Here is a 24,195-nt window from a genome sequence, read left to right as displayed (position 1 = left end):
GGAGTTTCTGTCTGATGTAGTTTGATTGTTTGATGGTGTGTGGAAAGCGAGTTGTTGATTGTATTGTGTCTCGGTTATCAGAGATGCCACACACGAGATAGTGTCCCCCGGTCGCGTCGACATGCTTTCGGGGTCGGCGATGCTTCGGCTGGTGCAACCAGATAACTGGGAAACCATCTGCCAGGCCAGCCCAGTGTGAGAACATTAGCTAATGGAGCGCAACTAAACGACTTTGATGGCGCATCAAGTGAAGTGCAGACACCCTGTATACAATCCCAAAAACTTTGTCCCAAAACTAATTCAACTCTAATGTAAGCGGACACGCCTCCATTTCGCATGCAAAAAGCGCAGTCTTGGAGCCACTTGAACTCCAGCGACCGCGTCACACCCCATAGCGACAGAGAGAGACGGAACACATTAAGATTACTGTTCTGGCTCTCAACCTCAATGGAGTTCTCTGACTGCCAAGTGCATGTCGCTCCCAATAGAAGGAAACACTACAAAAACGTAAAACTTGTCAGACAGCGAGAAATAATAAAAAAAAAAAAAAACTAGTAGGAACGATAGAGGAGAGTGTCTCGACTGAGGGATACCCCCGATACACCAGGTGTATTTTACTTCTGTGTGCAACAACAGTAGGCAGTCGAAAATATCAGACCTAATGGAGTGACCCAAAATACCCGATAAGTACAGGGTACAGCCACGCAGCAAGAAGAAGATCCCAAACGCTTGAGTGCATTTTCCAGGCCGACAAGCAGGCAACAACCACAACAACAACCCCTTCGAATGATTCTGGCCGAGAACTAGAAAATGTTTGATTACGTTAGACGTATTTTCCTTTGAGGGAAATTCAAATGTTCCATTTGACGGTACTGCCGCCAAATGGCTGCGTTTTGGGGGTTGGATTCTACCCCTCCACAGATGGTTAAAACGAAATTGTAAACAGAGATGCGACCGGCAAAGGAAGATGACATAGAGAGAGAGACAGAACTCATGTCTGTGAGAGCGCAACTAAGCCCGCTCTCACTCTCTCAGCCTTTTTACCTGTGGTCAGTGTCAGGGCTGGGGGCGCACGCACGCACGTTTTTAATAGGTGTCCGTGTATGAGTAATACCCTGCTGGATTGAATGAATGACAGACAGAGCAGGAGGTGGAAAGCAACGGCACATGGGATGTTAATGTCGTCACCCACCACTTGAAAAATGTTGACCAACACCCCCCCGTCAGCCCCGTTATACATATATCGATTTTTTTCAAGCGCCGAAAGATAAAACTCAAGCATTTGCTAATTAGAACAAGTCTTTGTACAGCGACTAAGCATTTAAGATAAAACACAAGGCCAAATATGGATGGAGAACCAGTAGGAGGAGGAAGAGAGAGTCAGAGAACGGAACAGATAAAGAGATCGCTCTCCGCGGTTGTTCTTCTCTGATTAGCAGCAAAATGCGTCAGCGGGACACATCATTCTCTCAGTTTTATAAACAAATTATTTAATTTGTTTACCCGCCTGTTCCACACAAAATTTCACTCGCAGAATGTACGATGAAAGGGACAGGGGAGGTTGAGGGGGTGGGGGTGGGGGTGGGGATCTATGGGAACAAATGAGCCTATCTGTTTGACCGGTTCACACATCACAGCATTGCACTTTTGTGTTGAATTTGCCGATGTTTGCTAAATTCCTTCTCAACTTCTTCTTTTTGCCACTCATTTGCACTGTCACCGCGTTTTCTTACACAATTTCTTCTTATTTTACACATTTTGCCCTCGTTCGTGACTCATAAAAAGGAGCAGCAGCTCGAAAAGGGCAAACCAGAAGTGCAGTGCGAGAGAGCACGAGAGCGCATGTCAGGTTTCCGCTGACAGAAGGCAGAAGGAGAGAAACCCAACGAGGAGAGAGAGCAAAAACCAGCCTGGCCTGATGGTAGGGGATAGGGCCTGGGAAAAGGACGCAGAGGAGGGTTGGGTAAGTGCAGCAAACGTTTTTCCTCTGCTGCTTCTTCTGCTTCTCTCTTTTTGTTGTTTTCCGTCCACTAGTTTCCTCCTCTACTATGTTAATTTTCACAATTCACTGTTATGTGTGTACATATAAGCATGTATTTTCCACAATTTCGCTTTTGGTCGCTTTTCATTTGTTATTGCACTTTACTATGTTTCTTTCATCACGCAAACGCTTATAGCAATAATTTATGGCAATTTATTTTGTGCCTGCTTTCATATTCAGTTTGAATGAACTGCACTTTTTTCGCGGTTCTCTTTGGTTTACACACTATACATTATTCGCATGGTTGTTGCTGTTGGACCTCTTGCAAACCGTTACACTTGTGCAATTTACCAAAAGAACAAGCAGCAGCAACAACAAACAACGGGAGCAAGAGCGGCACCCCGATTTAATGACCCGTCTACACTCACACCAACACGACACGGAGTCACACACACTAACCACTAACTAACACCAACTCAGGCTGCAAGTGCAACGGGCGCAACGACAACAATATTCACGTGCTCAAGAGGCCAAAAATGATTTCGTCCGGCTCGGCTCGATACGTTGTGTCGGCGATAGCGAACAAAAACAAACAAACGGATCGTACTTCGTGTACGAGTGGTTTTTGGGTTTCGTTTTATTTGTACACAATTAATTGGGCTGGGATCGTATTGGCGGGACCACTGTAAAGAGAGTTTGAAGCTAAAACCATAAATTATGCCAAAAACATAGCAACACCCCATAACTAGTCATCTGATTAAACTCTTATCTATTATATTTGCCATTTTGGGTCTACGGCCGTTCTTCAAATCGCGCGCCCCGAAATGCCTGAGGAAAAAAGGTATGGACAACAGGCAAAACGGCCCAGAAAACGCAAGGCTTGCAAGGTAAAATCAACCCCTTTGCCCAATATATCTTGAAGAGAAAATCGGCTTTTTCGTCGAGGTGAGGTTTCTATGAACCTAGCAATGTGCCTTGGCTGTTTTTGCCTGTTGTCCATACCCCTGTCAATGGTCCATTTGAAATTACGCTCTCCCGACTCATTTTTTCGTCGTAAGAGAGGAGCAGGAGCGAGCAGCAGTGTTACCGTCCGACAGTCAGAAATATACCGTAAATATACCGATGAAAAAAAAGAACTTAGCCCACTTAACCCCCTTCATTTAATTAGGTGAACACCTTGAGGGAAACGGCGACAAATAGAACTGGTTGTAAATTATTCTTGTAGATTCATCCTATCCCTCCCTACTATATCTTTCTCCTGAACTACGCTACAATTCTTCAAGAATCATAATTTTCGTGGAGGGTATTCAAGTGTTATGTAATGTAAAGTCATTGTTGCTGGTCAACAGGTATCCGCTAAGAGTATGGACATCTTTATACCCTATTTCATTTAACTACCATAAACATTTTTTTTTCTAAACTGATTTGAAACATAGCTAATGACTTTGTCTCAGATTGGCTTATTTTAGACATATTTAGGCATATGATTAGTGTGCCTTGCCTCTGTGTACCTATCTATATGTGTGTTCACATATGTTTATTATTTTAATATATTTTATTTTATTATTTTAATATTATCTTTTAGCTATCTCTTAGCCACGTCACTTTTGTCCCTACCTAGGTGGCGAACAAAAAATAGGACCTCCTGGCGAGATGCGTCAAGCTCGTTGGATGGTACGAGCAAATAACACCTTCAAAATTTCAATTTTAAGATCTCTCTCATTGTTCATAGTATCTACCTATGTATGTGAAGCCATGGCTGGAAAGTTCCTCGGCTGTAAAAGCACCGTATCAGGATTTAAGCTTTTTAAAATTGTTCGGAGCAGAACCCAGCCGATTAGCTGCTTGCCAAAGCATGCCCTCAGCCGCTTATTTTGTTTGTTACTTATGTCTATGTCACTCATTTGTTCGTTAAAGCTTTGCGCTTGCTTGCCCTGCTAAACGCTCTCTGCCAGCTCGCTCTTCGCTATATTGCAAGCAATTAGTTGAAGAGACAGTTCAGGGGATTATGGCATAAAACCCTAAAAGGTTCATGATCAGCATAATTAGACCTACATATGGGTAGACGGATAGGCCTAAAAGTACGGGGAGGTCTAGATGGAGCCAAGTCAATCTGACCCAAGAGAGTTTGGGAGTCAACAGTCCCGAGAAGGAGCTTGTGCAATGACGGCAGGTCAATAAGATTTAGCATAGACCGGTAGGCTGGCAAGATTCTACCCGAGTCCCAGTTAAAGTTCCGAAGGGCAAAAATTAAAAATTGCTTTTGCACGGATTCAATAACAGCCTGCTGCTCTTTATACTGCGGGCTCCACACATAGAACAATACTCCAATATAGGACGTACTAACGAGATGTACAGTTTTTTCGTAACGTACGGGTCGTCAAACTCCTTGGACCAACGCTGGATGAACGCTAAAACACCCTTAGGGCTCGCGCACACTATAGCTGAAAGCGGAGCTGAAATCGGAGCTGATAGCTGATTTATAAGCTCTGAAAAAACAAACACACTGCACCGGTGCAAGTGCGCACATTGCAGACTGAGCTGAGCTGAAAGCTGAAAAAGCTCGCTGAAATCAGCTCAGCTTAGTTTGATCGATCAAGCATGTTTGTTTTTTCAGCAAGCTGATTGCTGATTTTGTTCAAGTGTATTGGTTCATAAGTGATCGCGCACACTGTAGCTGAAATCGGAGCTGAAAGCGGAGCTGATAGCTGATTTATAAGCTCTGAAAAAACAAACACACTGCACCGGTGCAAGTGCGCACATTGCAGACTGAGCTGAGCTGAAAGCTGAAAAAGCTCGCTGAAATCAGCTCAGCTTAGTTTGATCGATCAAGCATGTTTGTTTTTTCAGCAAGCTGATTGCTGATGTTGTTCAAGTGTATTGGTTCATAAGTGATCGTAAATGGGCTGCGAAACATTGTTAAGCGAAATTATGGTTAACCCAGCGCTGGGGAATAAGCGGGATTATTAAAAATATTTGAATAATAGTTTTATTTCTATAATTTCTGGAAGGCGATAAATTGGGCAAAAAAGTTGTATTATTTACCATTTTCATATGTCAATAATAAATATAATATACTATGTCCCCAAGTACAGTAAACGCTAGAAAAACATCACAATGTTTATTATTATACAACATAATGAATAATTGAGAAATTTAATAATAATTCGTAAAATAAAAGTAATACGAATACAATACATAACGGAAATGTGGTTGAAATACACGGAATAAAAAAAAAACGAAGAAAACTTCCGTCTGGCTACTGTACGTGCTGTGAAGTAATTAATTAACAATATAATAATAATAATTATAATGATAACTTTTGATGCCACTTGAGGAGACAAAGGGAGGCAATGGCTTTCAGCTTTCAGCAATCAGATCAGCCGACAATGTACGCACCTGCAAGCTGATTCTGCCTGGAAAAAGCTCTCAGATCAAGTGAGCTTTCAGCTCCAATTTCAGCGCCGATTTCAGCTCCGCTTTCAGCTATAGTGTGCGCGAGCCCTTAGTTTAGAGGAAAGATGTTGTTTAACATCCTCCGTTGTAGCCTCAGGAATAAGACGAGAAACAAATATTGCTTTCCGAGGGACCACGAAAAGCAGACTGGGCAAAAAACAATAACAAATTGCCTGCACGAGTCCGATGCGTTACGTTGCGTATATTGAATTTATATGTATTAAACACGTGTTTACAAACAAAACACTGGTGATTAACACAAAGTAGAATCAAATTAAAGAGATGCGATGATATATCAAAACAAAGTCAGAACAATGTTGTATGATATTTAGGCAAAGGGCGGAGAATGCATGAGCAAGAAAAAAACACAACAGGCTTAAGCAAGAGCTAGAAGCGAATTTGAGCGGTTCGTTTTATTTGTTTTTATCGCGAAAAGTGTAATGATTAAAAATAAGTGCAATATCTGAGAGTAAACAACAGTGATAAAGAGTGAAATGGGCGAAAGTTATATGGCGTCGCGCATTCCCTGCTTTTATAATCTCGCGACCAAGGCTTCCATTGCCATTACATGCTGTAACTGGCGGTTACCGCCGATCTATCAATAGATAATATTGAAAAGACTTACATAGATCAATCAATAGATAATATTGATATCAAGCACAATGAAGATACATATTTTCCAGATGAATCCGGCTTTGAATCTCTGGAAAAGAAATTCAAAGCCCTAAATAAGGAAAATATTTCCCAAAAAAAGGAAATTAAAAATTTGCATGCAAAATTGCACGCATTCACTATCCAAAATGAAAAATATGTACAAAAAATAAACGATCTAGAGAAAGAAATTTCTCAACTTAAATCAACGAGCCCGAACAGGGCTCATGAAGAAAAACAATGTAGTGCTTCGCTGCCGCTCCAAGTATTTGAGCCTGGCTTTCAAGGCGAACATATTGAAAAGTTGAAGAAACTTGTACAAAAAATGGATGAGAGTCACAGAAATTGTGCACTAATTTTTGATGAAATGATCATCCAACCAGAAATATGTTATCTTGCCAATGTTGACCGAGCAATTGGTTACGTAGACCTGGGTCTGTGTGCCATTACGTACATAAAAATAACTTCTTGAAACACGATCTAATTACACCAGTCGGAAAAGCGACATGGAAAGTTATCGAAGTTTTATGAAGTCGATTCATTAAATTCTTTTCGTTTGGCACCTAAGCTTACAGAACAGCACATCAATCCGAAAGGATTTGATTACATGAAAACCAATTTGGCGGTCAACATATTTTCAAGCACGGTCAGCACAGGCATTCAAATGTTTGCTGATGTTGTTAAAAGCATGTTTTTAAAAAGTATCAACGATGGTTTCGATGTATTGAACAATACATACTGCCATGCCAATAAAACGTTCACCAATCGCTTGGATGAATTCGTAAGTTATTTGGCAAAGATTAAATTCAGCCCCCATAAAATAACCGAATCAGATTCCCAAGCCAGTTGCCTGAAAAGGCTGATTGAAACTTGCAAAAGAATCAATTTTGTAAAATGTATTATTCTAAAAGTACAAACACAATAAAGCACTTTTCACAGTTTTGTTCGATCAGTCGAACACATCACAAGATGACAATACTCCAGGCGAGACGCGATTGGGAGCATTATTTGGTTTTCAGGTTTTCAGAGAAGTCGGTCGTCAGCTCTAGATTTTTGTTTTGTTTTTGTGCGGAAATGTCGGAGCTCTCGAAACTGGAGACACTCTCCAACAAGGACCTCCTGGCCATGCGCAAGGAGCACGGCCTGCCCTCCGTCGGGGTGGCCGACAGCACTTGTGCCTGCATCATCCCCGCCGAGGGTTTATTTAATCGATGTTTAAATTAGCTTTTAAATAATTTAGTTTTAAACAATTTAAACCGACTAATAGAATCAAAAGCCATGCCCCCGAGAAGATTCGTTGCGGAGGTTCAATTACGCTCCGAGAAGTGTGGTTGCGGAGGTTCGATTACGCTCCAAAGAGTGTGGTTGCGGAGGTTCAATTACGCTCCAAGAAGTGTGGTTGCGGAGGTTCGATTACGCTCCAAAAAGTGTGGTTGCGGAGGTTCGATTACGCTCCAAGAAGTGTGGTTGTGGAGGTTCGATTACGCTCCAAAAAGTGTGGTTGCGGAGGTTCAATTACGCTCCAAAAAGTGTGGTTGCGGAGGTTCAATAACTCTCCAAGAAGTGTGGTTGCGGAGGTTCTGGGGTGCCATGGTGCGCACGGTGCTGACTCCCTGCGCACTAGGTTTAGAAGAGTAGATGTTTACAGTTCAAAAAATAAAAATAAAGCCGCGTGGCTTCGACTGTGCTCGCCTTTTTATAGCAATTGGCAGCGCCGCCATTTGCGAAAATGACTTCGAAGCAGCGCAGTCGCGCCGCCGCTGGTCTGCCTTGCAAGAGCGAGAGAGATATATCGGCTGTCGCTGCATGTGTGAGATTTTGTATGCGCTTGCTTCTGAGTACAACAAAAATACGTCAGCCGACAGCGCAGCCGCAGCTGGTGTCTCTCTGTCTCTCTCTCTCTGCTTTTGCAAGATAGCAGACAAGGGTGGGTTTTGTGTTATATATTTATTGTATACTTACAGTGCCGCTCAACTGAATAGGTTCAACAATTTTCCAAAGTCAGACCGCTATATCTTTTTAACCAACTTACCGATTTATATGAAACAATTGTTTGTGCATAGATTGATTCATTGTTAATAAAGCAAGGAAGTTTGTGGTTTCCAGGACACGTTTTTAAAGCTATTTATTAATTTTTTCAAAAACATTACAAACGAGGGGGAACGTTGTGAGTTGTGAGATAATATTAAGCGACGCGACAAAGAGTGCGTGCAAGAGAGACAGAAAATCAGTCTGAGCGTGACGTCGGGCGTTGCGTAGCCACTGCAAATTGATGTGTTCCTTTTGGCTATAAAAATGATCCGATCTAATCCAGATTCAGCAACCGGATAGATATGGTCATTCTCTATGATTGTGCGTTTTTAGTTTTCTCGAATCTGCACTATTGTGGATGCAACAGATTTTCGTTCTTTGTGGGGGCGGAAGGGGGTGGGGCAAAATTCTGAGATATATGTTTTATAGTGAGATCTAACAGGAGTACGGATACCAAATTTGGTTACTCTAGCGTTAATGGTCTCTGAGATTTGTGGATACCCCCAGATTTTCGTTCTTTGCGGGGCGGAAGGGGGTGTGGCGAAATTTTGAAACAAACTCGTCAAGGTCCGATATCTCAGGAGTGTGGATACCAAATTTGGTTGCTCTAGCTTTTATAGTCTCTGAGATCTAGGCGCTAATGTTTTACGCTAATCAAATCCGGCTATGCTACGTGTGTTAGAGAGAGACAGGGCGAGAAAAAATGAAATTATTTTCTTGATGCTGGCTTTAATAATGATACGATCCAATTCAGATCTGAAAGATATGGTAATTTTCTACGATTCTGCGTTTTTGGTTTTCTCGTATCTTTAAAATTGTGGATGCCACAGATTTACGTCCTTTGTGGGGGCGGAAGTGGGCGGGGCGAAGTTTTGAAATATTCTTGTAGCAGTGACATATCACAGAAGTCTGAATCCAAAACATCGTTGCTCTAGCTCTTATAGTCTTTGAGCACTAGGCGCTAATAGGGTCGGACAGACGGACGGACGGACGGACAGACAGACAGACATGGCTCAATCGACTCGGCTATTGATGCTGATCAAGAATATATATACTTTTTGGGGTCGGAAACGATTCCTTCTGGACGTTACACACACCCACTTTTACCACAAATCTAATATCACACATAGCTCATTTTAAAACATATTTTAGCCACCCAAAATATGGAATCAAGGGGTCATCTGCCTTGCAGACATTTCTTTAAATCTAATAGAATTTTGTATTCCTAAGTGCCTGAATGGACATCGTCATCAGCCCTATGATGGCAGGATAGGATGCTGCACCGAAGCAGGAGATCCAGCGTCAGCTGGAGGCAACGGCCTTCGCAAGGCTTCGAATATATTATTTTCTTCCAAAAAGAATGAAGAATTCATTTCGAAATCTTAGTTAAATATATTTTTATTGAACAGAAATGAAGAGTGTATATGCTTTGTTTGTTTTCCTTAATTAAACGCAAATTAAAAACTCGCTTTTTATTTTATTGGCCAATGTCTCGAAACGAAATAAAATTTGAATAAAGTCGCAAAAACTTGCTAAAAATAATTGTAATTTTTTTCGTATAAAACATACATATATATTATACATATGTATATATAATTGTGTTTGGTAATTAACTTAATTGCATTTGTTGTTTTTTGTTTTGCTTTGAATGGTATTCTGTATCGAGTCGAAGCGCTTAAGAACTAATTGTTAGACTCCTGAAGATTTGTATCGAAAAAGATCCTAAATTGCATTGCTATTGAATTTGCATTTCAACTGAATCAGGTTTGGTTTTTGTTCATCTCTGGTTTTTTTTTTTTAAATAATATAATATAATATGTATTTTATGTATATTTAAAGTCACATTTAGAACTTGTTTGATTTGTATTCATTGAACTTGATTACTTGCTGTTTTCGTTTTTTTTTTTTCCTAATAACAATTAAAAAGATCACCAAAGTTACAGATTTCCCATATTTACGTTGCTCAATTAACTTCTTTATTTTATTTTTGCCGATGTATGTATTGTATTTTGTTTATTCAGCTTAGATTACAACTAATATTATGTATTTTATTTATTGATTAGTTACCCGGCATTTTGGTTGATTTTTAAAGTAATTTTTGAGGGATGTTGTCAGATGATGATCTCATTTATCGAAGATTGGTTACGCGTATATAAATAAATATATATATATATATATATTTATGTATGTATGTAAGTATGGATTATGTATGTACGATTTTTTCTAGTCGAATTTCAGCTAATGTTTATTATCTCTGATTCATTGAGAGTGTGTGCGTGCGTGCGTGTGTGTTATGGTGTGGGTGGACTGAGGACTGATTGGAAGAGTATAGAGTACACACACACACATATAAGATACATTATTTAGAGATATATAATTGCTTGGTGTTTTTAGTCCTTATCATTTCTGGATTTCTCTGGCTAATTGGTAATTGTGGCAAATTGATTTTGTCTTGTATTGTATGTTAGACTTGCTATATACTTTTATTTCCTTTAGGAAGAGTTGTGCAAATTGCTGTTCTAGCTTCGATTTTGTTCTGATTTTATCCCTATATATATGTATGTATATATATATATATATATATATATATATATATATATATATATATATATGTATTCATGTTGTATATAATTGTAGACATCTATAAACGGCACATTTATAAGTAATATATGTAGAAACAATACGATCGATCCGATCCTATACCCATCTATGTAGATATTCCATCCCATTAATATGCGTGTCGTTTGTTTTTAGTATAAAGCTCAATTAAATTTTGACAGATTAGATGGTAATTTAAATTGTCTTTCTGTATTTTCTCCCCGACTTATGCGTAGAACTTAAGATATAGGACGTTCCACACTGTTCTTCTAAGTCTGTTTCCTATTATTCTTCAACCTCTCTCCTCTCTTCTTCTATCTTCGATAGCTGCCACACTGAAGAAACCGTTAAATTGTTGTATGTGTGTGTGTGTATTGCTTGAAAAGGGAAGTCCGTAGTGTACACTAGGATCTGATCATCTACATTTAAATGTCGTAAAAGATACACCTAAAACTACGTAGATACAAGTATGTTGGGACTTGTCCCTTGTCTGGATAGTTATTGGCCGTTTTCTTGCGTGGTATGAGGGGCGGTCTCTGGTCTCCATAAATGTTCCGTTAAGCAATTAGTTAAAGGTTTTGGACTTGCTAATCAATCAATTCTGTCTCTCGGTGAAAGTAAATTATTGCTGAATTTAAGGATCAGATCATTATAGAACTACGAGATGCATTCATTGTCATTGTCGGGCACACTTTCACTCTTCAGCTTCTGCTTCTGTTTTTGCTTAAACCTAGACAAGAAAATCGTAAATGTATGAACCTCGATCCCTTCTTTTTGCATTGTGTTCGTTTATGTTTTGCTTAAAAATAGGATTGGATTCCGCTTGGGCATGATGGGTAATAAACACTCTACTTTAAGTAAACATTTAGAAATAAATTTAAAATTTTAATCCCTTGTGTTGAAACGTGACTACAAAGAACAAATAGAAACGGCGGTCAAATTACAATTGAATTAAAAGAAATCAGATCAGATCAGAAATGTGATTTTGCTCTGAAGATTACAGACTAATTTGTAAGAGTTTTATAAATGTATATATGCAAATTAATGTATATAATATATATATATGTATCTTTTGAATTTTACAATTCTCACATCATTTATGCGACTGGCAAAACTAAGCCTAATTTGATGATTGTGTTGGGGTTTGCGTGGGTTGTACTCGTACATAGCATACATACATAAGTATAAGTATAAGTATAAATAAGGTGCTGGTGCAGGAGGGACGGCGAGAGATGGCTCTCCTCCTGCATAGCATTTTAATGAAAAATCATTATAATGTTAACTTGAACTGTGTCGTCGATATAGAATATGTATTATTCATCTTTCCATATTTCATTTTTCTCTTGTCGTTTGTTTGTTGTGTTTTGTTTCTTTTTTTGTATTTAATTAATGGCAAATTAAAACTACTTTGTAAAATATTGAAATGTTGTTGCCACCCACACAGTGCAGTGGGAAGGAGTTGGTTTCCTTGCTCTATATTACCCGTACACCACTTGGCTAAAGTTAATTTTTAATACGAAATTACATTGATGCTCTCGCCCCAGCGACGCGAGGAAATAACAAATAATGGTTTTGCTTTAAAAAAAATTTAAAATATTAAATACAATTAAATATCGTTAAGTTAAGCTTACGGGTTAAGGTACATAAATAAAGGGTGGATTGGACATTTGAGTGATATGCCTGTGGGACTCAGAGTTCGTGTGTGTTTTACGGGCGTTGGCGGTATGGGAGTGTCTCGCTGAGCATAAAAAAAGATTAACTAAAGACTAACACAAAATATCAGCATATTATTTGCACTTTTGAACAAATTATATATATACACATATATGTATGTATAATTGATGTATCGTATGTATGTATATGCTTAAGTATTTCCGGTATCGCATTCGTATTGGTTGGTTATTTCCCCGATTCTTTAAAAAAATTATAATTAGTACAGTGTATTTGTTGATGGTCATAAATCTATGTAAATATTAATAGCAATTGTTTATACCATACGTTTTGTCCCTTGTAGAAATTGGATTTATCGTTATGCCGCTCTCTCTCTCTCTCTCTCTCTCTCTCTCTCTCTCTCTCTCCATATATATATATATATATATATATATATATCATATCCGTCCGGTCCGTCTTCTTTCCTTTGTTTTTTTGGTAGAGCCAAATCTTACAAACTATTAAATGTTTTCAGTTTAATCTGCACTTTAGTTATTGAAGTATTTTATTCATTTTCGTTTCGTATTTTCTATGTTGTGTTTCAGCGCTTTAATGCCTTTGTCGAGTCGAGTGCCCCACTTATTGGTGTTTAGTTTTCCCTTAAATGTTCATCTTTATCTTTATTTTCATTTTGGTGGTGGTCTTCGTTCACAGTACAGAGAATCAGAGTTTTAATTTGTTGTTGTGTGGTGTGGTGTGGTGTTTTATTGCGGTTTTTGTGTGTTGTATGTTGTGTGAGTCGTCGATCAGCAAACATATTCAATTGTTTTTTGTGTGCTTTGTTTTTCATTCGTTTTTGTATACTAAAAACCTTTGGTCGTATGCGTTCATTCATTCTTATTCAAATGTTCATTCCATCCGTTCCATCCCCCCCTTTTGTCTTCAATTCGTTATTTGTAAAAATATATTATACAATTTATTGTATTTTTAATTGGTTTCCCCCCCACATTTACAAAAGTTGTGTCTCTCTCTCGTGGTGTTCTTGTAGTAAGTTTGATGATAGATAATTAATGCTGCTGCTTGGCTTTTGGTGTTGCGTTCGTAGTTTTGTTCCCTTTAAGTTTAGTTTTTGTTAAAATGGTTTTCCATTTTTTTTTTTAGCCTTTCGCCTTTTCGCTTTGTTTGCTATGCTTCTGTTGAGAATTTTCACATTTTGTTGTGCATTAACATTCGATTTCCTTCCCGATCCCCTATTCCCTATGTCTATAATCAATTCTTCACGGTGTCGTGTCTCGATTTTCACGTTTTTGTAGTCCTCCTTGAGTCGATCTCTGTGTGTGTGTGTTTGAGTGTTTGCTGTGGGTTTTTGTTGTGTCGTTTTGCCCTAAAACTAATGCATGCAAGATATTCCTTATATACTCCTTAAACTTTCTCACTTTCTAAACTTAAACGTAAAACTTTCTCTTTGCTTGGCTTTTCTGATTTGAGGAGGGATTTGGGAGGCTTACTGGGGAGGTGGGGAGGTACTCTATCTCCATCTCTCTTTGCTTATTCGAATTGAATTTCGAAGTTGATTTTTAATTTTTGATTTTTGTTGTGGTTTTCTTGGGGTTACTTTGTTGGGGTTTGTGGTTTGGTAATTTGGCTACTTTTTAGGCAAAGTACATGACCTTCTTCGTGTCTGCATGGACCGTGATGGCTCTGGCCATGGCTCCCGGTGTCCGATCCTCTGAGCATCCGCTCTGGTGTGAGCCCTCGCCGGAGTCGTGCTCCTTCTCCACCAGATGATACCTGATGGCATAGGTAGGGGGAAGAGAATAGAGAATTAGCCACACGCTATAGGGGATTTTCATCTCACCTTGCACGAAAAGCCACCAAGTGGGCATAGTAGGCTGGAGCTGGTATACTGACGGAGCGCGTGCACCTCACATAGGTGTGGCACAGCTGATACGTGAGGCACTGAAGCTCGTCGGAGTCAAAGTGATTGTCATCCCAGAGCACGTGATAGTGCGAGGGACGGCTGGTGCCTTGAATGCCCTGATGACTGCACAGATAGAAATCAAATTCGGTTGGATGCGTGATGCCCACATCGACGGTGGTGCCGGCCGGTATATTGCCAGACTTGCCGCTCTGCTCCTTCTTCTCGGCGCAGAAGAGTCGCGTATGATGGCGCTTCTGGACAACGATGAATGTGATGCCTGGCCTGTATTCGGGCTCTAGCTTGATGCACGCCTCCCTTATGGCGGTCAACTCGTGCTGCAGCACATGCGGGAACTGTCCCTCGGAGACGCCGTCCCGGTACAGGATGATTCGGTGGGGCTTGTAGCCACCCGTCGACTTGTAGAACATAATCAGTAGCTCGCGCACCATGCTGCTCAGCTCCTGGATGATCTCCTGGCGGTGTTGCTGTACTCGCACAGTGGCCGCATATCGTGACGGATGGGCGTCCATTGAACCAACAACAGCGGCAATCGATGGCTTCTTGTTATCGCCGGCTGGTGGGTGTGTGACGTCAGCTCCCAGGAAGATAACGGGCTCGTTAAAGACCTTGGGCCGGATGGAGGGCACCAGAATCGAATTGATGCCGCCCAGCTTGACGTTTATCTTCAGACACAGATTGGACAGCGTCTGGGGCGATGTCTTGTTCACGTTCTTCGCCTGCACACACTGGGTGGCCATGCCCAAGACGGTGTCGCCCACGCGCTTGACCTCCGCATAGACCGGGGTCTTGCCGGGCAGCACAACAACGACGAGCTGCAGCCCCGGGAAGGTGATTTTCAGGTATCGGAACATCGGCTCCACTTGATCCGGCCCCGTAGCATATTTGCAGAAGCAGGGCTGGCCTATTATCGGCATACCGGCGTCGTTTGAGATCTTCTGCAGCTGCTGGGTGAAGTTCCTCAAGGCATCCTCGCGCACTGTTCGCTGCGGGGCAAAGCAGGCAATGGCCCAGATCCTGATCTCCACGCCCGTGAAGAACTGCTTGCCGCGCATGTCCCAGACACCTTGGTTGGGCGAGGCAAGGCTCACCTTATTCTGGGGCGGAAACAACTGCTGCCCGGTGATGCCAGTGGACACACGTCCCCCATACTGAAGCTTGGGCGGCGGTAGCACTCGTCCCCTCACCTCCATCATCGAATTGGAGATGGCCAGACCGAACTCCTGGACATACGAGTCGTTGTTAAAGTCCGCACGCTTCACCAGATTGTTGATCTCACGCTCGCGATCCGGTGCCGAGCGTGCAGTGGCCTTGATCATCGTCGATGTCTGCATATCGGTGAGCTTTTTGATGCATCGCTGGCCAGCCACAATGTTGCACACCTCGAGCGGCAGATAGGTGTGCTTGTGCTCCTGTCCCACCTGCAGGCACGGCAGATGGGGGTAGCGCAACTTCATTCGATACTTGTCCAGGAAATACTTGGCCACAGTGCACTCCACAGTTTGACCATTCTCCAACTGCAGTGGGAATCTGTCGAAGAGAAAGAACCAGAAGCGTAAGATACTGTCCGCAGTCTGCAGTCTGCATTCCCTGATTTCGTTTTAACTCACGATTGCATTTGAGCCGGTCGGCGGGTTACATTGCAGACACGATACTTGCGCCGCATCTGGCCACAGTGCGTGATCTCAATCTTGAGTCCCTTGATCTCCTTGGTGAACTTGACCCGCTGCGAGTCTGTGAGCGGCTTGCGCTGCTCCATGATGTCGCGTATATCCAGCACCTCGCACATAAAGTCAATCACGGGTTGAGCCTTGTAGAAAGCAGTGGCCGAGACTGAAAAGGGGAAGAACCGCAGAGATTAGCAAGAAAAGAGAGAGAGGGAGAAAGCGGGGGACCGCGACGTACCATCAATGTTCAGCATCATTTTCCATTGCGAGGGCCTCACGCTTTGATGGAAACCGAACCAGACCTCACGTCCACCACCCAGAGGATGATAGTAGCCATCCGGCGAGCTGAAAAAGCTCCGTCCGACTGGCGTATAGGTCATGCTCGGCAGATGACGCATGACCACGTCCAGGGCAAGGATGGCGTCGTAGGGTATTTGACGCGTGCGACCCTCCAGAGCCTCCTCCAGGTTGAATAACGAGACCTGGGCCTGCCACTTGATCGTCACGCGAAAGATGCGGTCCTTGCCCTCGCCGGGCAGTGTCACCTCCAGCTCGAGGCGCTCGTTACCGATCGGCAGAGGATCGCGGGTGTACAGATTGTTGCGTCCGTCGAATACCGGTTTCAGAACGCCAAAGATCTTGCTGTAGGCCTGCACCATGGTCTCGATAATCTCGCGATTCACCTTGCGCGGACACTTGTCCGGCTGTATGTTGATATCGTAATGATGCACATAGCCGCGAGGCATCGTCACCTGAAAGTGATTGGCTCGAAGTACGATCGGCCTGCCCTCGCGTCCCAGATTGGGGCGACGCGGACATGTGAAGACGGGCATATCCGGATTGGTGGTCGGAGTAGCGGTGGCAATCGCAGCAGTCACAGTCCCGGTTGTGGTTCCCAGGGTGGACGCCACCTGGGAGGCTGCTGATGAGGCCGTCGCACCCACAGTGGCGCCCCCAGCTGCCACATTCTGGGCACTTGGGCTGGTTACAGCGGTGGGATTGACCGAAGAACCCGGCGCTGGTGGTGCTGCAAGGCCAATTTCGTGTTACATTCATCTCTCACATTGATTTCGAATAGTATACAGGTACAGAAACGGAACAAAATTCGAGAAAACAAAACAAAACTAGCCACTAACTAACGTCAGCGTGTAAAAGACAGTTTTCACATGCATAGGATAATGGAATCTCAGAAATATTGGTAAACTTTTTATTTTGTGCAACACTGAAGTGTGGCAAGTGTGACATCATCATAACCGTTGCTAACGATGATTTTATTATTATCAGTTTCATATAAAAATCAACTAGTTAAAAGGAGACGCAACTAGTGTTACAAGTGCACTGCTTGCCAGACTGCTCGCGACTGCTTATATACCGTTTAATTCCAAGGAGATTCTCCATCGAACAGTGAAACCAGCATAAAATGTAAACAAAGCAACAACAAAGCATGCCCCGGAAATAAAACTTAAGTGGTGGGGTTTTTTTTTAATCTCAGTGTAGGGTTGTGTTGTACTTTAAGTGCACTTTCCATATCCATACAAAAAGTATACATTTACACGTAACGGAAAAAAAACAACGGAAAATAACAACTTTGTTATTCGTTAGTAACATTGCTATACAAAATTAATTTTGTGTTGGGCTTTAAGGGTTAGGTTAGTAGTGTTGTAGAATCGTTTAAAGAACATCAACTAAAGAACACATAAACACAAACAGTTTGTAGCTTTCGAATTAATCAAATTGTATAACACTTTTAGTAATTAGTAAATTTTAGTTGGTAATTTTTGTTGGAGAGAAATTTACATGTGAGCGTTTCGAAGCTAGTCTGCGCCTGAGAGGGACTCTGAGCCCGCGTGGGCGAGGGGGTCCACTGTGACTCTATAAAAAGAAAATGTAATCAAATAAACGAAAAAATAAATCAAATAAAAAATGTGATGGCCAATGATTGTTTTTTGTTTTTTTGTTTGGTAAGTAAGATCCAATCAAAATACCAAATGTGAAATGATGAGATAACCGAAACAAGAGGCGAGAAAAGAAAATGAAATTAGAGTGCGATTAATAACATTTTAGTTACAATTTTGTATCGTCATCTATAAATAGTATACAATATATAATGGTAAATGTGTCTGGTTGTGCGTCTTGCTGCCAAATGTCTCCCCCGCTTCACCCCCACCAAATCAGTCACCATCGTATGGGGGTGTATGTCGTCGGTCTGTGGTTAGCCACCATTTCGTTATTAGTTAATGCACCTATAAAGTCCCTCTTCTTCGAGTGGGTTTATTTTTGATGTTCTACAGGAAGGAGTTGCATAGGCGGCAAGCTCTGCCACATCGGTTTTCGTTACGACGCAATTGGAGAGGTTTTCTTGAGGCGTACATCCGGCCGAGCATCTGTCGAGCAGACCAGAGCCAAGCAACCCCCCCCCAATAGGAAACCAAACCAACTATTGCGTCGCGACGGTCGTTGACCCAATTTTTGCGCAATTTCAGCTCTCCACGCACGTGTCGCCTTGTGTAGAGCTTTTGGAGTGGTCGTAGAACATCAAAAACTTGATTAGTGGGTGCTGTATGGTATATATTGTATGTACTGTCAGGGGGGAGCGATGGCAGCACAATTTTTAGTCTGGGTATCGAGTCTTTGATTATTTTGCTTTGGCGATCGCCCTGAACTTACGTTGACCGACTGGATACATTTTCTTGCACTAAGTTAAGTTTTATTTAAGAAAAATAGTTTAATTAATGTATAAAAAGGTTGTTGTTGGCTCGTGTTTGGATGTCTTGTGTTTTGGTGTATATGTAATTGATTGTTGTTGATGTTGCTTGTTGCTTTTGGTTTCTACTAATTATTCATAGTTTTTTTGTTTTGTTTTTAGATTTCAGCCTTTTGCTTATCACACTTTAAATTAGTTTAAAGTTTTATTCGTTTGGTTGATTCTCCATGTTGTTGTTGTTGCGCGTGGGCGTGGCGTAGGCGTAGTTATATATAATATCTATATATATATAATTATTTATATATATACGTATATATGTATTGGAATGAGCACAGACTGGTTTTGAAGATCTGTTGGCTCTTTGCTTGCATTAACATTAGTTTATTTATATTATTATTGTGGTTGTTGTTGTTTGTTTTGTAAGTTTAGTATTGGAAAAGAACACAAATGTAGGCACAGCTTTCGTTTAGTTTATATGTACACTCCTATGTACACACATATGCATGTATATATACACTTATATACATATGTGTATCCTAATGCTTTTGTAATACAACTAAGAAAAATTCTTCTTTATTCTCGCATATCTCGCTCGTGAGTGTTAGTGTGTGGTCTCTGGGCTCTGGGCTATGCTCTGCCCTGGTGCTCCGCTCCGCTCTGGCTCTGCTCTATACAGCAATAAAACGCTGTTGTATGCGTTTAATATGGCAGCAAAAATGTGTGCACGTATAATTCTGATCTGATATTTTCGAGACGTGGTTTTTGTGCACCAAACACGTTCGCGCTGCCCGAAATTATGCACAAACTGTGGCCAGACTATCGAATTTTGATTTTCCACAACTTTTGTTAGCTTTTCACGTCGCGCATTATGCAAAAAATGCAATTTTCTTCAGATTTTCCCAGCAGGCACCACACCGTCCACACAAAAATCGTACTCGCGACGTGTGAGCGTGACGCATGCTGTACACTCTTAACCACACTTAAATGAGGGCAAAGCACTCCGGCTAAACAGAATGGGTGCGAGCAGGACGTCGATACGAGTCGTCATTGCGTTTGCAGTGTATGCAGTTCAGGGTTGCTCTCCAGCATTCCAGTGCTGTAAGATGCTGCCATGAATTCGATAGGTAAATATTCGTTATCGCTATCAGCTGTTTTTCAGCGTGTATATTACGTCGCTCGTAATTATTGTTAATTCTGTTTTGCAATTCAACCAATTTCTTAAAATGTCGGTGCCATTTAGTGGCACTCTTCGACGTTCGGGTGGCATTGTTTCGGCCATCGGAAAGCAGCTGAAAAGCATCAACCTAAAAGGCGTCAAACGCATCACAGTCCAATTTGATCCGTTTGCGGAAAATGTCAAGTCTACCCGGTGAGTGGGAGGGAAATCTGGGGAAAAGCGCTTTTCATTTATCGATTATGAAACATGCGCAGTTCGTGGTGTGGTCTCATTTCGGTCAGTAAATGGAAAAATTTTCTCGAAACAAAAGTGCATGAGGAAACAAAAGTAAACCAAAAAGTGCAGTGAACTATTACACAAAAACCGATTAATTTACTACCAAGGGTGAGGGTGAGGGTGAGGATGAGGCGAATGAAAACTTACCGTAGACCTTTCCAATGATGCCCACGGTGGTGTTGATCTGGAGATCGGGAAATGTCAACGGCAGCGTGTGCGTCAGGAGCTGAGCTGGCCCACCAGGAGCCAGCTCGCGCTCCGTTGACATTTTGGTCGGTGTCGGCGTCAGTTTGAGGCGTTGATGGACAGCTGAAACGGGAATTGCAGAAAATCGATATACTAATTGCCTAACATCCATTTCTTACATATTGCAGCGAATTCTTCTTCCTGCTCTCCACACCCAAGGTGATCCAGACAAATCCCAAGTGCGTGGTCAAGTCGGATATTGTGTGTGACCGTCAGGCGGCTTCGATAAAATTTGCCCTCATTGATTCGGCGCAAGGTAATCATATCGCACTATTTTCGCCCAGTTATCTGTAATGTCCCGCTTTTTTCTGCAGAACAAGCTAAAGTAAAGGAGATCCGCTTCAACAGTGGCAACCTGAACACCCTCGAGTTACTGGAGCTTTGCAACAAACACGTCTCCAGCTTGGCCCCACCCGAGGAGGTGACCAACAAGGTACTGACCAAGGCAGAGAAACAGAAGCTGGGCGGCGACAGCAAGAAGGCGTTGAAGAAGAAATAAAAGCCTTTCATCATGGTAAAGAAGCACAAAGGCACCCTGGCTGTAATCGAGCAGATCTACCAGGATATACCCGCATTTTCCGACATCTTCACCGAGGAGAGCTTTTACACGTTCGCCTTTTGCTTCGTCTGTGCCACCATACTGGTGGCTTTTATTCTCTCGCGGTTTATCACCATCAAGCCAGTCGACTTCTGAACTGTTAGTCCCGAAATTGAAATTCTTCACACGTACATTAAAAAAACTTAAGCCTTAACATGTACAACTCCACTGTATTGTATTTTCGGGAATAACTAAACGAAAGGGCAGCTCCAACGACCGCTGTGGCGGGTCGGTGGTTTCATAAACCAGTTTTGGACTCTGGCAAACCGGAAAATCATCTGCTCCTGCTGCTGATGTCAGCAGATGAGAGTTGGAGTCCAGCCAGTCGCCTGCCTGGCATCCGGAGCTTATAATTAAAATGGGCGGAGGAGTGGAGTCGATAATAATTGGGGCCTCGAGAGGAAGTCAAGCAGACAGTTTTTTGAGCACAAAATGCAACAGGGCCACAAAGGAGAGCACTGGGTACAGACAAAAGCTCTTATCCCCAACAACTCAAGACAGCTGTTAAGATGGAGTTCCATTTCGTTTTCGAAGTCTCCCTTTGTGGTTTCTTCACTCCCACGCAGGAAAAATAGGAAACCAACGAACTGAGAATACTGTCGAAGCTTTTGGGGTAAAGTTTTAAAATGGCGGGCTCTGTATCTATGTGTGTGTGCAAGTGTTTGGGCAACAACTATGTACAGCCAAAAATGCAGCAAGACAATCTGTTGGAGTGTGGCAGCTGCAAACCTGGTGAAAGTTTCTTTGAAGCTGAGCTGTCAACTGGTAGCCGGAGCACATGAAAAACACAGCACAGCCTTTAATGTAAGGGTTATTAAGAGTGTAACACTGACTGCTAGTTGTAACTGTCTGCCAAGTTCAATGTCAAGCTGAAAGCTTCTTGCCATTAACTGTTTTGTCGGCCATATTGAAAATCAAACTCCCATCGCGACCCGACCTGGCCCGTCCCTATGGGAGTATGGCAATTGACTTTTGTCTTTCGATGTGCTGACGTAATTTGGTAGCGTAGGGTAAGGAGAGTGAAAGTAGCTGTTGGCGGGGAGGGGGCAAAACAACCCTTCTAAATTGGATGAGACACATACCAATACAGGTGCCATTTGGACGCGGACTGTCCTTCAATACAATACATTTTATTAGTGGGCAGAATACACATACTTTCCCTGAGAATATGCATACATAAGTAAGTACATGGTCTACGGCGACCTTTCTGCCCAAAACATAAACAGAAACGGAAGCTTGAGCGCTCTGTTCTCCGGGACATGAGCATGTCTGTCCCATGACCGACACATACTAGTAGCACTAGTGGTCCTGCTCGCACAACAGTGTGCTCTTGAAATCTCCCATAGCATATGCTCAGGCGCCATTTATGTTTATTTTTATGCCCCTGCATCCATTTTTTTGTGCAAAACGAATCGTGGGCGACCAGAAGTTCCTGCAGCTGTTCTGGAACACTCGATTTCTCCTCAGTGCGTCCGATTCCAGGATACTTTCTAGTGTGGGGTGTGCTGTGTGGGTGGTTGTTGATGCCGGCACAGGCAAAGGGGCCAATGTTTACTCACCTTATCGCAAAATTGCAGCTGACTTGAAGGGACTTGCTCTTGCTCGCCCCCTATCAGCCAATCAGCGACAAATCGAAGCTAGTTTTCGTTGACGATTTTCTTGTTGGAGACAGCAGCTTATGACTTTTCTTGGAAGGGCACTCATTAAAAGCGTTTACTGGTTGTTTGCTGAATGAATGGCCGTCGGCCTGCTTTTTTTCCACTCCGTCAAAGATTGACACGTCTTAACTCTGATTAATTCAGGCTCTTGGTGCTCCTGGGGACAGCAGTGGGGGACGATTCTTTGGTTAAAAACAAGAAATATATGTAAGTGCAGGAAACACGGTTGCGTTGCCTGCCGCCGCAACGCAATTTCTTTCGTGGCTGCTGTTGTTGTTGGTGTTGCCAGATCGTTGAACACGTACACACACACACACACACACACACACACACACACACACACACACACACACACACACGAAGGCAGAGTAGAGGCAGATACAGCGACAAAATTGCGAATTTTTTAAGCTTTTTTTTTTGTTTATTCGACAACACACTTTTTTCTCGATACCTACGCTATGGTTGTAGTGTATTTTTATTCAGTTACTTTTTTGCAAGCTTTATTCGCGAATGAGAGTGTGGTTGCGAGCGTATGAGTCAAAGGTTGCGAATGTGTGTGCTGCCTTGGCTCTCTCTCTCTCTCTCTGTATCTCTCTATCTATTGTTGTTTTTTGCATTTTGTTATTGCCGCAAGTACTTTGGAGGGAAAAGCTTTCCCAACAATCCAGTCAGAGTTGGAAAAAAAATACAGACGCAATCCACAAACACTAACACACACACACACACACACATACACTTAATAACACCAGCACACTCACATAAACACAGAGTTTCTGCAAAATGAAAGCACCAACAAATCGACGCAAAACGCAATGCGAGAAAATTGCAAAAATTGGCAATTACTTGGAACACAAGGAGAATATTCGATTGGAAATCGTCTGTCGGAGATTTGTGCTTTTTTTATTGGATGAGATCGTTATGTTATGTGAGAATCAGCCAAAAGTACAACTAACGCGCGCGCGATTTGCAGCAGATACAACTTATGCATGCCCGTTTTGGAATTGAATAAATATTGTCGTCGAGAGAGAGAGAGCAGAAGCACGGCACACACGAGCGCACTATGGGCCCAGCAACTACTTTTGTTGGCAAAAAACTTAATTTTTAAAAGTTAAATAAAAAACCTGATCACTCAGCATTAGAAAAATGGAATGGCCATCAAAGCTGGGTACCAGATGGATTTCCATAGATGGAGCCACATTCGCAAAATCGGTGGTGCAACCCAGCTGTTGCTCTTATAAATTTAAAAAAACCAATAACTGATATAATTTTTGTGATGAATTTTAATCAGTCCGGTTTGTACTAAGTGTTTTGTGATGTAGACGGGGCAAATACGACCTCGCATTTACTTTAAGGTTGTATCTTTATGCCCAGAGAAGGCTAAATTTATTCGCAAGGCTCGGAAAGCCGAGACTTATCTCACCCACCGAGGCGTTAGACCTGCTTCTCGATAAAAGGTCTCAGTAAAGATTACGCAAAGATAATGGATCAATCAAAACGGAAACATTTTAGCATAGAAAGACTGTCGGAGACAAAAGTAGAGGCTCCGCTTCAAAGTTTTTTAGG

General features: G+C 42.1%; 4 protein-coding genes and 1 long non-coding RNA gene across 17 annotated transcripts in view; 3 read left to right on the top strand and 2 right to left on the bottom strand.

The window, feature by feature from the left end:
• LOC108158501 (dystonin) overlaps positions 1 to 2,562 on the bottom strand; it is an 86,249-nt gene extending 83,687 nt beyond the window's left edge. For 4 of the 8 annotated variants that reach the window (XM_017290846.2, XM_017290849.2, XM_017290848.2 and 1 more), the window contains exon 1: positions 2,441 to 2,552. The gene's annotated coding sequence lies outside the window, so the exon portion shown is untranslated. Of the gene's footprint in view, positions 1 to 2,440 lie in introns of all 8 variants that reach the window. The other 4 variants (XM_017290829.2, XM_017290831.2, XM_017290845.2 and 1 more) reach the window with 2 other exon arrangements.
• Positions 2,563 to 7,385: 4,823 nt separating this feature from the next.
• LOC117187686 lies at positions 7,386 to 7,738 on the top strand. Its single transcript, XR_004472315.1, has 2 exons — positions 7,386 to 7,427; positions 7,666 to 7,738. It is a non-coding gene; the product is annotated as an uncharacterized LOC117187686 (long non-coding RNA).
• Positions 7,739 to 11,485: 3,747 nt separating this feature from the next.
• LOC108159004 (protein argonaute-2) lies at positions 11,486 to 23,600 on the bottom strand. 6 transcript variants are annotated; one of them, XM_017291873.2, is made up of 8 exons: positions 23,391 to 23,600; positions 22,534 to 22,814; positions 20,278 to 20,439; positions 17,771 to 17,845; positions 16,212 to 17,000; positions 15,917 to 16,139; positions 14,226 to 15,836; positions 11,590 to 14,158 (listed from the first exon to the last, which is right to left on the bottom strand). In XM_017291873.2, the coding sequence occupies exons 3-8, from the start codon at positions 20,396 to 20,398 to the stop codon at positions 14,020 to 14,022; spliced, it is 2,958 nt and encodes a 985-aa protein (XP_017147362.1). In that variant the 5' UTR covers positions 20,399 to 20,439; positions 22,534 to 22,814; positions 23,391 to 23,600; the 3' UTR covers positions 11,590 to 14,019. The 6 variants fall into 6 exon arrangements, with proteins under 6 accessions (XP_017147363.1, XP_017147366.1, XP_033247165.1 ...); XM_033391272.1 differs by having other exon boundaries at positions 23,476 to 23,600; XM_017291874.2 differs by lacking the exon at positions 23,391 to 23,600 and having other exon boundaries at positions 11,486 to 14,158; positions 22,534 to 22,868.
• On the top strand, positions 19,812 to 20,899 carry LOC108159007 (39S ribosomal protein L53, mitochondrial). Its single transcript, XM_017291881.2, has 3 exons — positions 19,812 to 20,046; positions 20,505 to 20,632; positions 20,691 to 20,899. Exons 1-3 carry the CDS (start codon positions 19,901 to 19,903, stop codon positions 20,873 to 20,875), a joined length of 459 nt encoding a protein of 152 aa, XP_017147370.1. The 5' UTR covers positions 19,812 to 19,900; the 3' UTR covers positions 20,876 to 20,899.
• Positions 20,862 to 21,134, top strand: LOC108159008. Its single transcript, XM_017291882.2, has one exon. The coding sequence runs from the start codon at positions 20,888 to 20,890 to the stop codon at positions 21,068 to 21,070; it is 183 nt and encodes a 60-aa protein (XP_017147371.1). The 5' UTR covers positions 20,862 to 20,887; the 3' UTR covers positions 21,071 to 21,134.
• Positions 23,601 to 24,195: the final 595 nt, after the last annotated feature.

Source organism: Drosophila miranda, chromosome 3, assembly GCF_003369915.1.
Source record: "Drosophila miranda strain MSH22 chromosome 3, D.miranda_PacBio2.1, whole genome shotgun sequence".
In the NCBI taxonomy this organism is placed as follows: domain Eukaryota; kingdom Metazoa; phylum Arthropoda; class Insecta; order Diptera; family Drosophilidae; genus Drosophila; species Drosophila miranda.
Note: the sequence above shows the minus strand (reverse complement) of the source record. Positions and strands in the feature narration are given on the sequence as shown.